The sequence below is a fragment of the Wyeomyia smithii genome, chromosome 1 (genome assembly GCF_029784165.1).
Source record: "Wyeomyia smithii strain HCP4-BCI-WySm-NY-G18 chromosome 1, ASM2978416v1, whole genome shotgun sequence".
In the NCBI taxonomy this organism is placed as follows: Eukaryota; Metazoa; Arthropoda; class Insecta; order Diptera; family Culicidae; genus Wyeomyia; species Wyeomyia smithii.
In genome coordinates this window covers 1,917-18,758 of record NC_073694.1, presented here as the reverse complement: position 1 = coordinate 18,758, position 16,842 = coordinate 1,917, and the positions used below count along the sequence as shown (strand labels likewise).

At 37.0% G+C, this 16,842-nt stretch overlaps 1 protein-coding gene across 4 annotated transcripts; it reads right to left on the bottom strand.

Annotated features, from left to right (window-relative positions):
* Nucleotides 1-1,132: 1,132 nt before the first annotated feature.
* On the bottom strand, nucleotides 1,133-14,701 carry LOC129721096 (uncharacterized). 4 transcript variants are annotated; one of them, XR_008727343.1, is made up of 3 exons: nucleotides 11,032-14,701; nucleotides 8,492-8,568; nucleotides 1,133-7,351 (listed from the first exon to the last, which is right to left on the bottom strand). XR_008727343.1 is itself a non-coding variant. In XM_055673247.1 (2 exons), the coding sequence occupies exons 1-2, from the start codon at nucleotides 13,161-13,163 to the stop codon at nucleotides 8,565-8,567; spliced, it is 2,136 nt and encodes a 711-aa protein (XP_055529222.1). In that variant the 5' UTR covers nucleotides 13,164-14,701; the 3' UTR covers nucleotides 1,133-8,564. The 4 variants fall into 4 exon arrangements, 2 of the variants coding, with proteins under 2 accessions (XP_055529222.1, XP_055529209.1); XR_008727342.1 differs by having other exon boundaries at nucleotides 11,028-14,700; XM_055673247.1 differs by having other exon boundaries at nucleotides 1,133-8,568.
* Nucleotides 14,702-16,842: the final 2,141 nt, after the last annotated feature.

The following is a 16,842-nucleotide window of genomic DNA, read 5'->3' as shown; positions in this document are numbered from 1 at the left end:
CGTCGATGAATGGAATGCAAAATACAATTGCTGGGTTAGTTGTAACCACTAGACACCTTCGGAAGATCTTTTAAACACATTACTTACACATATTCCATTACATTTCAAGAATGCCACTAGAAAAGTAAACTAAACACATTCACTTGTTGTTAAACAAACCCTGTTTACTCAATGACACGGCCATTCGCGCTCTTTTTAAACCGACACGAACTAGTCAGTTAACCTATAGTAAATTGTAGAACGAGATAGGTGATCAATTTAAATTCGACTATTAAATCAAACACGCGTTATGAGAGGTAAACAAAATATTTAAAAAACATACATTAAATAACAATGTAACAAAACCAAACCCTGTCTGGATCGACTTTCTAGAGTTGGAAAAAAAATTACAAAATATAAAGGAAGTAAATCTAGCGTAAAACGCAAAAAAAAAGAACAAACTCCCTGCGCACACACTTACAGGAAAACGCGCGCTCGCACTCATGTCCATCATTTGCCTGATATTCGACTAGATTCTGAACAAAATAATTCAAAAAAATAAACACCCGTACACAAACATTCACCAACACCAACAAAACAAACAATAGCAAAAAATTAATATGAAAAAACATACAGTTCAACGAAAAAAAAGAGGTAGTAACGAAAACCATTCACACTTTAAGGGTAAAGTCGACGAATGAGAAAGAACAAACCAACAGTTTGGCATGAAAGGATAAAAGAGCCCAATGAAATTAACAGGAAAAAAAAACAACTAAAACGCTCTGCAAACACAGCAACTCAAAATTACGAAAATAAGATTCAATCAATACATTTTAAAATGTTCAAGAATGGTTGTAAGTAATTTGTTAAAAAAAACATTGAAAATGAAATCATTGAAAAGGATCCACGTATCGGGGTTATTGCATCCGAAAGAACACCTTATCTACTTTGCGTCATTGTTGACAATACAACACAAAACGCTTTGCATTAGACAGGACTTTTTATGCTTAACTCAGATTTTGCAGCTCGACTTTGAATTCATCAGAAATGTAAAGTTTATGTTGACAGCTTAATATTCCGAATAGAAAAAAAAATCAATGATTTTCTTTCAATTGATTCCGCACGGATCTTTCATTCATCGCAAGCAGGTAAATTGTTGAAAACACTTTTTTTAATATGCTTTATTGTTCATATAGTTAAGTTGTTGTATAGATTTTTATAATTGTAATAATGTTTGCTGTTCTACACATCATTCTTGCTCGAGCACGAATTCTTTCAATAATAGCAATAATATTAAAAATAATCATAATATAGATATATATAGATAGCAGTTTCGTATCAATATGATGTTATTTTTCCACTACGAACTTCTCACGTGCTCTATTCTTTGCGTACACAAACATACAAAAACCTATATTACAACTCCAACTTTTAGTTTCAATACCGTTAACTTTATTCTTCCAAAGTTGCTGCCAAATGATTCATTTTTACGTCCTTTTCTCTACACGAAAAAACAGTATTGGTTTTTCTACTTTTGTTTACTCTGCTATACGATTTTGTATTTCATTTGTTGCAATGGTTGTTGTTTTTAAAAAGTCGTTATGGTCATGACAATAACGAAGAGCTTACGTAAATCCGTTCACGCTATTTTTTCAATATTTTTGCTAATGTATTTTTTAATGTACCACATCGTACGTTGTATTTGCTACATTCGGTTGTTTCTTACAGCTAGTATCAATAAATGCTACAAAATACCTTTCCCAACCGTATATTTTAGTTGTCAGTTTTCTAGTGTTTTGTGTGTGTTATTTCTTCCACATGTTTAGTTTGCGCCTATTGTTCTTTTGTCTCATTTCTTCATTTTCCTTTGTCTGTATATTATTATCTCTAATCTGTTGCTTCATTCGCTTTTGAGGGTAACAAACACGAGTTTGTTTCTCACTGGACATAGAATATACTCGTGGAAAAATCATCCGGCAGGAAGTCCTAATTCGCTTGAACAGATACTGTAGAGAGTGGAAGTAAATTTCAATGTTAATGTCTTATAGAGCATTTTCACGTCAAATAGCAAAATTGCTGAACGCGACTAACTCTGATCGCAATGAAACTTTGCTGGTATGTTGACTAGCACATAATGTTGCACTTCTTCGAGTGTAACTAAGAAATTGACTAATTTATTGTTAAAAAATCATAACCTGAAAACTCGAATGGAACGAAGTTCAACATAAGCTTTTAAATACTTAAAAGCATCACCAAAAAACATACACTGAAAGTAAAAAAGCTTAGTCGTTTTTTATTTTATTGAAAAATATAACATGCAAAGTTATGGTGATACATTTCCTAATCTCTTTTATAGGAAACGTGGAAAACAAAAAAAGTAATGCTTTTCACGTGAGTCACTTCACGGTAAAATCGGTAAAATCCGAGCGAATTGTGATACAGCCCTACATAGTGTCATATCAATGAAGTGAAAACGGAAAAAAGTGACGTTGCACGTGGAACTATTTCACAACTATTTTGAACAGTGAAATGATTTCACAAAGATGGGATAAGCCCTAAAAATCTATTGATTTGTAATCTCATGACGTTGGATTTAATTTTCAGTAACAAGACACGGAACAGATCAATTTTCTAATCACCAACGAAAATTTATTGCAAGAAGTAAATGGCAAAGATACTATGACGGTTTAGGAAAAAAATGACTCAGATGCCAAATGTCTTAGGGATGCATAAAACGTCGAGATCTGGTGTTATCCCAGAAAAAAAATTCGGAAAAAATTGACTTTCTGGGACTTTTTCAGCTAGGAAACTTATTTAACTTGTTCTATCCCATTTTCGCTTAACTGTCAATCTCACTTCACGAAGCTAATTTTTGGCATCTCACCTAGAATGGGGGATATGTCTCAAAAAATGAAGTGAGCGTGAAAGTAAAATATATTTCTTCGTGAAGTGATTCCCGTAATAAGTACCAGTTTATACATGAAAGTTTGCAGGAAATTATGCGTAGAACCTTGTCTTGCCCATCATTTCTACACAAATCTTATGCGTGCTGAGACAACTACGCTTCGAACGGCAGTAGGTATAGCGCTTATCGAAGGTTATTGAATACATCGGTCTTGCATTTGAAATACAGTTTTCACTAGTTTAGTAGTATTCAGGTTTTAATTTTTTTGGCGATAAATCAATCAGTTTGATAATACACTCTTTTGAATGAATACTGGGGAAGATAAATGCATGTGTGTACAAGCCATCATAAGTTTCATTTAAATCTTAGAATTTGAGACAAAAAACGCGCTGTCTCTGCGTTTTGAGCTTGAAAAGCTTCAATAATTCCTCTTTTACACTTATCCAGAAAGAAGTTATTACAACAACGAACGGAACTCAAACTATTGCCGAATTCGTTTTCGCGGTGTAGCTATGTCCAAACTACGAAACGCGAATTAACCCTCTCTTTACCATGGTTACTAAAAAGCAACACAGCTAGCAATGCTACTCAAAATGCATAAATATATTCTTAAACAATCAGTATATTGATTGTTCAAGAATACATGTATACATTTTGAGCAAGATTGGTGGATGTTTTGAACGGTTTTTTTTTTTGCATCCAAACTTTAGAATGCTCTAGAGCAACCATGGTGGAGGAAGGGTTAAGCAAAGTGTAGTTTGAAAACACCAACAACAAACACAAAAGCCGGCAAATTCCATACAGAAAAATGACAGCTTTGTTCGTATATTCGTTTTTTCGTTGCAGAAACGGATATGTCGAAATCATTTTCGCAGCGGGACTACACCAAAACTACACCCCACGTACTACAAATGTCAAATCCCATATAAAAAATAACAGTAGCACGTGGGGTGTAGTTTTGGTGCAGTCCAGCCGCAAAAACGAATTCGACATTATTAGCATCGCCGAAAAACCGATCTCGACGTAACTTACACTAATGGAGTCGTTGAACGTTAAACCATGTATAGAGATAACTTGTATTATTTACCATTTACTTATCTGTTTTGATTTGCTCTACGTGTTTGTTATCATACAAACTACAACAAATGACTTAAGTAGATTAATACTCTTTCATTCTTCTTAATTTTCTTTCCCAATGATAGACTATTTTTCTTTTTGATTACTCATTTGAAATTGCTTCGTTACGATGCGTATACGCTTTTTTAAGCGGACTCGACCCTCAAACAAAATGTGTTTGTAATTATTCAAAATACCGATAATTTGAGCCAAATCAGTCCAATACGTGTAGGTACTGTTAAATGTATCTTCCTCAACATTTATACCTGCTAATACGACAAACACGGTAAGCATTTTCATTGATTTGTTTTCGTTCTTTGTCTGAGAAGGCAGCAAGTACCGGAAGGAAAGCTTTTAGGCGACGCAGCCATACAACAGTCGCTCTTCAGTTTCTACTGGCTGCGTCGGACTCACGCATGTGCTTTTATACACAAATGGCTGCGTTCATGGTAAAATTTAAAAAAAAAAAACATTTCCATACGAATATGTGCGACTCTAAGCTGTTACATTTCTCTGTGGTATACCTATGTGATGTTCAATGCGTATAAGTCATAAATCATTTCATCGGTCGCGGTAGAATGTACGTATGTTTTCATTCGGCTTATTGCGTTAAAGCTGTGATTCCCAGCAGCGCGTGTTTAGATTTGTTTGATGTCACTGCTGATGCTGGTCCGTATCAGTTTGAAAGCAAATGATCGGCCAGCTTGATCATGACGCTGCCGAGCTCAGAATCGTGCGCACATGCTAACTTATGCACTGCTCGTAGATGCTCTAGTTAATGTTGCCCTGATTCTAAAATGGGTGATAAACACAATGCGACTACGCAAGATGAAAGGTATTGAAAAACAAGTCAGATTCTACTGCAATGTGACTGATTTTCTTTGTGTGAAACCTCTAGCTGCTAATGATTTATAGGAATTTGAAAATAAATAAAAATTACACGAATGTAACAATTTTAAAAAATTCGGGCCTAAGAATTAAAGCTAATCCTGATAAGTTTGCGTCAGTTTCAGGTTCTTTTCCAAAAAAATTTGAACATCAATCTGATATGCAATTATAGCTTTTTAATTCTTTTATAATTATAAAACTTGTCCACTTATCTGTGAGATGGGCCTCCCTGAATTTTGCGTGCATAATACGGAAGTTTTGCAGTTTTAATCTATTGTTTACGTCGCAAGATATTGAGCTTGATCACCAGGCCATGCGTTTTTTCGGCCAAATTGCCCTACTTTTATCGCTGCCGTCTTCTTCCGTCGCACAGTGGTCTGGAACTGCATAAAGTCGGAAAAAAGTCATTTTTTTAACTTAATGTATCGAGCAAGCCCTATTCAGGAATCATTTCTTCAGAGTTTAAGCTAGTGAAAAATCATCAGAATGTTGGTATTATTTTTGTTGTCATACATTTAACTTAGTTGAGAAAGTTGGCTTCTTGTGCACTCACGACTTGTCTATTTTTACGTTGTTTACTCTGGTGAATTATTACAGAATGCAGAAGTAGTAATGAAGGTTACAATAGTGTCAAATTGATTATAAGGCCTTACTTTAGCATTCTTACAACTTCAGTTATCCTTTTTTAGAGTTGTTTCATGGGAATAAGCTCTCCACAAAATAAGTATAAAATAATATTTGGCACTCCAACTTTGTGTAGAGTTTTAAATGGTATCCCCGCCGATACCCGCACTCATTCAAAGACTATAATGTTCCCTCGTGTTCATAGAGACTGGAACAAAAAAGTTTTCTGGGCAATTTTCGCCGAAACGTTCACAATATTAAAAACAAAAACGAGCGTGCGACGCGCAAGCGGACATTTTTTAGCAAGCAATGTTAGCTTAGAACGCCACTCATAAAATTGAAATTCAAACTACCTAAATGTTGATAGCCGTTACGCATACCTTAACTTTGTTTGATATACCTGGATCGTGAAGTTCGAGATTTTCCGGAGTTTTCTTCTTCAACATGCTATAAGTAGCCGTACATCAAGTTTTTTGAGATTATTTGCTAAATTTCTCGAAAAATACATCAGGTACTAACTTCATATACAAGGAAGAGTTTCTCAAAATACTATTCTCTACAAACTTCCTTTAGACATTATCCTTCTATTTTGCTTCCTTGAGAAGTTAGTGACAGCGCCGCCCTAGCGGTGAAATTTTGAACTACATAGCCATTACCAAAAGTTGACCACTGGTTTCACGATCAACTTTCGAGAAGACATCGTTCATCTAGGAGGCAACCCTGAGAAGTTATTAATTTCGCCCTGATTTCAGTCCTTTTCGACCACTGTGCGTCGGCTCGTTTTCACACGTCGTCAACCGACGATGGATTCAACGCCGAATTTGTCTTTAGAACAGAAAAAATGGACATAGAAAACCATATTTCTCTCGGTTACTCCGGAGATGATGTGCTCATGTTCTCGTGCTCTTATTTGCGGGTGAATTTGGACATCACCTAAGGCCTCACCCTAACGCATATGGTTGCATTTTAATGCTATCCTTCGTTTTTTTTTATCGCTGAGTATTGCTACCGATTTGTTCTCTTGTCGAATAGAATCATTATAGAGATCGCACATACCGAATGAAAACTATTAACTCATCATCGGTGCGCTTACGGTAGTAGGAAAATGTTTTATGGATTCATACGCACTAACTATATAACCACAGTCTGTGAACATATTGCTAACCATTTTGTTTCTTTGCCGTTTTCTTCTTTCATGCTTCTTCCTTTTAAACTCTAATTTCGTACGCATGTGTTCGGTTCTAGTCTGGCGTTGGACGATTGTTTGTAAATAAACGAAAGCATAAGGTTGAAAATCATTCCGCGAGCTGGAAACTTCTAAAAATATATCGGTATGTACGCAGTTTTGTTCAGTTTGTTTTTCTATTAATATAAGTATTTATTGGAAATGTTTCAGTTCATATATCTGGTACTAAACTGGTGTTTATGGATGACTCGTGTCTGCTGTTGTTGTTTTTTTTTTAGTTTCTTAGCGTTAACATGTAGCTGTTTCATAAAAGTTCAAAGATTTGAGATTGCGTATAGCTTGTATGGTATCTTTTGTTCGCTTCTATGCAGAGGAATGTCTGGTCAAATAATTACTGTTTTGAATCTTGCTTTTGTGGCTTGTTATACTCTTTCTTGGGAAATTTTCACATGCTGCTATCATAGCTTGTTTACCAACAAAGTTGCTGCTAACTCCTCGTATATCCTTAAAATAATAGGACGACTGTGATTCGCTTTTTAAGTAAAATTGCATTAAACAAATTATTGTAAAGTAAATAAATAGATCACATTTTGTATCGCTAGTAGCTTTGTTTTGCACTTCGGAGCAGGAATCAGCGCAAGCCTGACAACGATCTGTAAGCAATGAACCAACATGAATGCTACAAAAAGAGAACAACTCACAAGGTGGGTGTTGTCATTTGGTTAACGATGAGCTCACGCGATCAAAACATACAGAAAACAACGAACACGCGAAATTCGCGATGTTTTACCGTACACAAAAAAATGTTTATTATTTACGACACCCATAAATTGGTTTGCCGTTCATGTTTGTATTTTACTTTGTTCGTCATGCTCAAAGTATATTGAAAATAGATGGTGCGATCTAACGTACAGTATTAAACTAACACTTGTAAAATAGTTACGCCAACCATTTAGCTACCATTTCAATACATATATCATTACCCTATTATCATACCTTCTATTTTCAATATACTTCGCGTCATGCCAGCAAAACTAATCCTAATGATGCTAACGCCAAACATAGACAAACATTTATGGTAAGTGACAGTTTGAATCCGAAAAAGGTGTCCGCATACTACAAATTTTTCTCGTTATTAAAGGAGTTAATTGAAATAGTGGCATGATGATAAAATAAACCTGTCGGCTGTAAACAATTCAGCAGAATTTCCTTTCATCATACGGCGCGGAATATGATGCTTAACTCGTTCAAAAATTCGTTAGAATTAAACGAATACATATAAAACAAATATTTTGGAAATAAAACTGTCGAGGTTCCATCATAAGAGAATGATTTATTCATCATTAATTATCTCTCTTCTTAACCTCTGAAATCGATGTTCAGGCTTTTGCTTAGAAATCAACCAGAAATTTGAATCTTTAGTTTTTCGAAACTAATTTTCAACCAAAAGTCATCCTGGCCGACACCATCATCGGCAGAAAAATAAAAAATAAACCTAATCATTCAACTTCTAACTCAGCTGTTGCTCTTACTATTCTGTAGCTGTCTGTCCTCCCCGACTAAGCGATACGTGCACCAACAGGTTAGTTTATCAACTGATGAAACTTCTGTTCAATAAAACTATTTGATGGGCAGCTGAGGACTCTCAGGAGAGGATAGAATTTAGATTAAACTGAACCAGCTTGCGGAAATAATGGAAACATGGAAATAATGATTGTGATCGTTAACTGTAGTCCAACCTCGGCGGCAAACATTTTTGCGGGTTTAGGCTCGTGTTCAATTAGTGGTATTACCTTTCGCTTACTGTACGTATCCAACTTCTGTTATTTCCACTGTTCTACGCTGTTCTCCGAAATTAGTAATGGATTAGCTACAATGTTTGAAAACGAAAAATTAGTAAAGTGGTTTAAGATTGAATAAATTATTCTAATCAGTGGGGTGCTGTGCGAAATTTAAACTTTATTATGTTCCTTTCATCTTATACACTCTCTCGTTTGACATAAATCTTGATTTTGTACTACACTTTGCTGCCGAAAAGCGGATATATTTAGTGTAGTTGCATTAGTATGTATAGCTGCCATTTTTTAAGGTATTTGGTAACGATTGTATTTGTATTTGCTGTAGGCTACAGCCGTTGCGGAACATAGTAGTCTATAACCATTTTTCTTCAAAAATGCGTTTTTTTTTATAAACCGCATCTACTTGAACAGCTGAACTTAGGAAACTATTAAAGTTTTTAAAAATCGAACTTTAAAACTGATTCGTTATATGTTGAATTTTTGTCAGGAACAGAATTACTATTCTGTTTCAGAATAGAGTGGTAAAGGGTTTTATTGAAAGATTTTCCAAAAATTGCTGCTACTTGCTAGAGTGGTATACGAGTCATCGAGCAATGTGTTCACATTGCTCTTTTCCGCAACGGCTCATTTAATCCAAAGCTGTAGCTCTGGTGTAACTCGGAAACCAAAAAAGAATATAGGCAGCTAAAATGTTGACGTTATCAGTGGTACTAAACCGATCATTATTATTTCTAAATATGAATGTTTAAGTTGAGGCAAACCAATTTAAGGAAAATACATGACAATGTGTTACAATAGTTTTCAAAGCATGCTCATGAGTTATCACAATTGCCATTCGTCTGCGTGATGAACAGAATATAAAACACATGGTCATTTTCATTTCGATAAGAAAAAAAGTGACTCAAACTTTCCCATTCCAATTTTTAAACTCGATCAATGAATGCAGTGATTTATTCGTGGTATTTATATACCGGGTCTATTCATTTCGATAAGAAAAAAAGTGACTCAAACTTTCCCATTGCAATTTTTAAACTCGATCAATGAATGCAGTGATTTATTCGTGGTATTTATATACCGGGTCTATTATAGAAGGCCAAAAACATAAAGCCGAAATTTGAAAGGCTAAAAACCAATAACAGCTGAAAAACACAAAAGACTGAAAAACGAAAAAACTGTTATATCACAAACCTGAACTTTTTTCTATCGTATTATTAAAAATATTCGCAACCTTCGACCAACTGGACTATCGGTATTGCTTGTTCGGACTGAACTAATAAATCACTCCTATTAATCATCAAACCTGACAAAAGCACAAATTTAAACAAAACGTAATTCCTGCGAGGCACTGATTTCCACGAAATATAGTTCAGTATATCTAGCATATCTTTAAAAAAAAGTACATGCTTAATCCGGAAAAAATTATCTCATTAGAGTAAGCCCTGCTAGCTTTGGTAATCTGTGTTACAGAAACAGTGACAGAAATTTATATACTAGGTAAAATGAACCATTAGGAATAAAACTGAAAAGTTTACATCGTTTTAATAAATTGTAACCAGTGATTCTAGAAAAAAAAGCGTTATTTGTCAACATTATCTGCTATTAGTCCAATGACTGGCAAATCTTCTCTTTCTCTTCTCCACTAGTTCTATACTAGGTAAAATGAACCATTAGGAATAAAACTGAAAAGTTTACATCGTTTTACTAACTTGTAACCAGTGATTCTAGAAAAAAAAAGCGTTATTTGTCAACATTATCTGCTGTTAGTCCAATGACTGGCAAATCTTCTCTTTCTCTTTTCCACTAGTTCTTGCCGTACGTGATATACATGACTGTTAGCCCCTGTTTACCCAAAAGTGCAAGCATACTGATAAGCAACCAGCCCATGTACTACAGTTAATGTCAGTGAGATCAAACGAGGCATGATCGTCATGGACAGTACAAGGGAACTTGTTCTCTTTATCAATGTGTTGGTAATATATATTGAGTTAGGCTGACCAGACACTTAGAATAATTTACTCATTAACTAGACTCACTGTTGAGAGAGCGTTTGAAACAAATAAATTTCGCTTCGAACATCAACGTAGCTTTCTGCCTCAAGTGCGATTAAGCATCGAGCTTGCCATACACATATTAAAATAAGTGCGCTATTGATACAGCTAAGAGTTAATGTGCGTACCAAGCTAAATCTGTACAACGAATCGGTGCGATAAGGTAGCCGCACCACAAGTCTTTCAATATTAGCACTCGAATAAGACTATTCGTAGCTACTACCAGTAGCGTTAGTATACTGTAATCTGTAACAGGAATATCAAATGGTACATGTTAATTGAATAATCATCATTAAAAAAGTTTTAATCGATAAAGCATAACCCATGATAACAAATTTTTGGCTCGCTAGACAAACCAGATCAAAATAATAAGATATATATTTTTTATTTATCTTTCTATTGTAACATGATAAGGAACTAATCAAAAGCTTATAAAACGCAGCAAACATCGCTGATCTTGAAAATAACCAGATATTACTTACTTACTCTCCATCGCTGATACCAACGCGATTTTCTTCTTCTAGCATGGCGTCTAATTCGTCTGTTAAATTAGCCAACATATTACCGATGTCGTTCAACACGTTTGTCCCAACAACTACACCACCAACCTGAGCAACTTGTGTGGGAGAAACGTTTGTCGATGCGGATACGGAACCAATTTTCGAGCAGTTGGCCGGTTGACCTGATACTGGCTGCTGATCGCCATTTTGAGGAGGAGACAATTGCTGTATGCAACCAGCCAATGTCGTTGTTATCGATCCTGTGGATGAGGACGACGACGTGGAGGACGAAGAGTGCGAGAGCGTCGTATGCATCGGATGATGCTCTGTCCGATTCATCGAACGTTGTTTAATTGTACCCGCGTTCTCATTTGCGAAAGGAATCTGATCGATTGATTCCAAGCTGGAATTACTCTTGTTATCGTGCTGGGTTTTGTGAATTTCTACCGTAGTTTGATGTGTCTGCCCAGCATAACTAGAATAGAACTGTTGTTGTTGCTGCTGCTGCTGTTGTTGTTGCTGTTGAAGGATTATTTGATTATGATAGATCGGTTGAGGCTGTTGAGTAGCGGGTGTATGGTTGTATTTAAGCGGGTGAGGATTGAAGGATGAATAATTCGAAAAATGCATGGCGTCCAGCGCAGCAGTGGCCATTTCAACATTATCAATGTGGCCGATCATTGGATTTGGATAAGGAGCTGGGCCACCGTCCGAAGATGGCGCCAGCTTAAGGTTGTTTGCTACAATTTTTGCTATTGGTCGCTGCCGTTGTGTTGTTGCACTGAGTGGATTCTGACATAATGTTAGTCGAATGCCATAGTTATTACCCTTATGTTGTCTAGGAAGCGTGCCACCACCTTGGAAGTACTGCTGATGGGCAACTGTCCCATGGTGATCGTTGCTCATAAGAGAAGAAATTTCATTTGTGGGTGTTATGTCACTATCGTCGTACGAACTGCGACGATAAATTGCTTGTGTGCCATCAAACCGAACATGAGGATAGGTAATCTGCTGTGGCTGCTGCTGTTGTTGAGAACAGTAGTACGGATCGTTCCCTGTGGATGTCTGCCTCATAAACGTTGAATAAGTTAGTTGTTTAGGTTCTAGGGATTCATCAAATGGAGCTCGAATCGGTTGGCAGTGTAATGCCGTAGTAGTTGGTTGCAGTAACGCCAAACCTACCGGAGCACTATATGAACCACCTAATTTGCCACTAATGATATCTTTCACACGTTTAATAGCTAGAAGAATCTTTTTCTGGTGACCCTGTTTTACTATTCCTACATCTTCTAAATCTTCCCAAGTTAGCTGGGTCACATCATTCACAGTTTCATAACCTTGTGCCAACAGTGGTTGCACGTACTCTTCCAACCGCAGTAGCCGAAGCCATTCCTCGATCGAGCCCGGGACGTAATTAGGCAAAGCGTCAGGTAGTTTTAGCGCGTCAATATGTCGCTTCAGTCTTTCTCGATGATTCGGCTGTTTAATGCCGATAGCAGTTAAATCCTCTGGCGTCATTCTCGCTATGGTCGACAGATCATAACCAGCCTCCAGAAATAGATACGTATACTCGTGAAAATGGATCTCCATTAGCCATTCCGAGATAATGTCGTGATCGCTGCGATTCGAATGGTTGCTCAATCGATTTCCACTGCCAATCGAGCATGAACTAACCGAACAGCGCGGTGATGAGAGAATCCCATAACCACCGGCACTACGGTTGGAAGATGTTGACGCCCCGGTCAAATAGGAGGAAGCACGTCCAGAGTCTAAACTGGCTGTCGAATGGCGCGAGCCGGAACCAGCTGATCCAGATAAACTGATGGGACTGTCCCGCCCTGGCGATTGAGTGAGATCAATTCCTTGATCATCGGCAAAGTCCGTATGATCGTATCGAATCATGAGTGATGATGGTGCTTCCTGCTGGATAAGAAAACTGTTATCGTCCACCCCACTGCCGCTGCTGACAGCGACAGACGTTGCGTAAGTAGCCGCTTGTGCGCTAGTTCCACCAACTCTACCATACACATCCGGAATAGCCGGTGGCATCACCTTTTTCGCTTGCGGCACTGATTTGGATTGTCGTGACATGCCAGTGTTAACACTTAATTTTCGCATGGTAGTAGAGAATCAAAACTAAGGTAAAAACCAAACGAAAACAAAGAGAACAATTTTCCTGTTGATTGATCATCTACATCGAAATTTTCCAATTTATTGGTGCAAATAAATATATCGAATAGTTCATCTTTTGTTTCACTCCATCGCTGTTGCAGTAATTACTCATTTCCACAAGCTATGTTATTCCGTCTGCTGGATTATTTTCCGTCTATTACCGTTTTTTATATCTCGAGCTCCTATTAGTGTTTGGGTTAATTCGAGCGTTTTATTATTTGAACACTTTTTGACGTATTTTTTCAGATACAAAGTATATTACACACACAGTTGCAAAGGAATAAGAAACACACATCATTTATTCGAACAACCTATGCACTTTGGACACTACGATGGTGTTATGTAAATATTTTGATTTACTGGACAATTTTTCAACCTTCACGAACCTGTCAAAGGCTTTTTTCGAAGAATATCTCAGATTCATGTGCCCTTCTGTTGAAATATTCCCGCCGGATCTAGCAGTTTTTTAGCTTTTTGCCGAGCAGATGGTGAACGTAGGTGTTATGGCTTCATTATGCTTCGTTTTCCTCGTACCACGATTCTTGTCTAATGCTTTCAATTCCTTCCTTTTCCATCGCCTTCATCGAAGCTGCATGTGCAAGTGTTTTTGTGCACGAGTGCTACAATCAATCACTATGTGAACAATATTTTTACTTCATTTTCTCTGTTCCGTTTCCGATTGTTACTTAAAATCCAGTGCAGACTCGACCGAGCTTACATATTTTACTTGATTAATCAACTTTAGACGACACCGCTGTCTCTTTTTGCTATTCTAGTTCACCACTAAAACAAATTCCCCCGCCCTCCTTTCCATGCTCACACATAAACTCCGGCTGACTGGCTGGTGCCACTACTCCAATCCAATGCTGCCTGAGTCGCCGTCTTCACCTACGTCGTCGTAGTTGTACTATTCGTAGTATTTTTATTTGCCTGCTTCCTATCCTTCCCAGACGTATCGAACTACGAGAGATTGCTGACTCTCTAGACTGCTCTGCTGCCGTCGACAGCAACGCGAGAAGGCAATAAAGAGAGAGAGAGACAGACGACCGCAAAGAAAAAAAATGGAGTTTCACGTCTGGCAATAAAGCGCCTACTGATTTTTTTCCTTCCTACTCTTTACTGCTTGTTTCGTCCACAAACCGTTCCTTTTTTCTTCTTTGTCTTTTCTATGACAGCAGAGCCACTGCCTATGCGTCCGTGTTTCCAACTGATGACTGCACTTTTGACCTCAAAATGGGGCGACTTTTGCATTAAACTATATCAGTAAACATCGGCCACCAGTCACCAATCGAAGAAATGAGATTATTTCCGAGTCAGCAATTGTACTACCGATTTCTACAGTATATATGATCTTCCAAAAGTAAAGCACAAAATTAAAATATTAACCAAACGCTCCCACAGAACGATCGGTCCGTAAATGCGACTTTCCTTTTTACACTTTTCTTTCTATCTGACTCGACTTTACCATCAGAGCTACTGCTATCTGAATGTGATCCTTCAGCACGGATGAATAAAGAGAGAGAGAGAGAGAGAGAGAGAGAGATAATTTCAACGCAAACAGCGTGGCCAACTATTTTACTGTGAAATTCTTGGACCACAAATTAGAAAATAACGTTTGAAAACTTCTGGAATAGCGGGAAGGGCATTCTCTGTACCCGGGTAGTATAAGTGGCGGTTGCTTTTATTGACAGCGAATATCACAATTTAGATCCATTTGACAAATTATGGGAAGAAGTAATGTGTCCGAGTATCAATGTTAAATAAAAGGTACATAAAAACGAAAATCTTGCTTGTTTGAAGTGAGCCATCTCTTCTCGACTAACACTTGCAATAACAAATACCAAGTAATATAGTCTTGAAAGTAATCATTAAGATTATTCTATTTAGTACGATTACTGTAGCTGTGGGACCAACATATTTAGTAGTATCACTCAGCTTCCAGCTGGTCATCAAACAGCCCAAAAATTCCATACGCATCTGCAAAGTTGACATCGCTGACAGTGAAAATCGTCGAAGAGATAAAAACGGAGAATCGATGAAAAAAATTGACAAACGCCATGAATGCATTCTCGATTTAAAAATCATCCAAAGTATGTCGATAATTTTGCAGGTAGATGATGACAAGCTGTATGAATTAAAATGAGTATTTACTCAGTGTTTTTTCAAAATTTTGATTTTAGTTTTCATTCGACCGAGCATGGTGTCGAACTGTCGACATTTTTTTTTTATAATATTAGGTAAATGTGTATAGTTGTCTTTCAAGCAGCGTACAACTGTACGTCGTACGCCTCTCTTATTCGAGCGACTCGTATGACTCGAAAATCGATACGTGTAAAAAACGATTCTCTTCTGTACAAGTCTCCTTCAGCAGCTTCGACGTCTCGACTCTCGCATCGATGAACTAATAAGCATCAATCACTAATAAGCAATAACGCGATATTTTTTTAATAAAAATGTCATCGAAAATAATTATTTTCATTCTCTACCAAAAACGAGGCAATGCCCTTTCCTATCCCTTGTCAATATCGGCCGGATTTTTACCATATTTTGCTGTTTCGGTTGAGGTTCAGCTTTTGCGCCTCTTGGGTGGGTCATTATCCATCTGGTAATCATCCAAAAAAATTATATAATCTAAGCAAAAAACTCTTCATAATATATGTAACAACTCTGCGTGCAATAGAAGCAACGACGAGTTTTTCGTATCTAGAGCAAACACAAGCAAGAAAACAGAAAAGAGCAAAAACATTAAACTTGACGTTTCTATGATGCACTCCTATTCAACCACGAATCGTATATCAATGAATAAAAATTATCGTAAATGTATCTCAACCAAGGCAAAAACGAGGCAATGCCCTTTCCTATCCCTTGTCAATATCGGCCGGATTTTTACCATATTTTGCTGTTTCGGTTGAGGTTCAGCTTTTGCGCCTCTTGGGTGGGTCATTATCCATCTGGTAATCATCCAAAAAAATTATATAATCGAAGCAAAAAACTCTTCACAATATATGTAACAACTCTGCGTGCAATAGAAGCAACGACGAGTTTTTCGTATCTAGAGCAAACACAAGCAAGAAAACAGAAAAGAGCAAAAACATTAAACTAGACGTTTCTATGATGCACTCCTATTCAACTACGAATCGTATATCAATGAATGAAAATTATCGTAAATGTATCTCAACCAAGTCAAAAATCGTTATACAATGCTTAATATTATGCGCAGCTTTTTTATGATATGACATGCCGGAAGCTGACTGATTACGATTTTAGGCTTAGAATCGGTGGTGGCGTTGACGATTTTGATTCATCACAGACAAAGTTACAGTCCAATTACAATAAAATTAAATAGAGTTTTATGGGGAAACTAGAACTTTCGCTTGACACTACTTTCGTTGAAATTGGTCCAGCTTAAGTAATGTTCGGAATATGGTTCTTTTCATAGCATGATTTCACATTTTCAAACATAATAGACACATTCCAGCGTAACGCGACACCATGAGGAACCGACTTTGGCGTACATTTTAGCCTGGATATTGGAAATTGGCTTGAAGAGCGTATGATTAAACAGGTCGTAAATAATGTCAACTAAATGTACTTTCTTATGATGGGTTGGTTCAACAATTTGGAT

Coding starts and splice junctions, on each gene's coding strand:
- LOC129721096 (XM_055673247.1), bottom strand. CDS start 13,163: ATGCGAAAATTAAGTGTTAACACTGGCATGTCACGACAATCCAAATCA.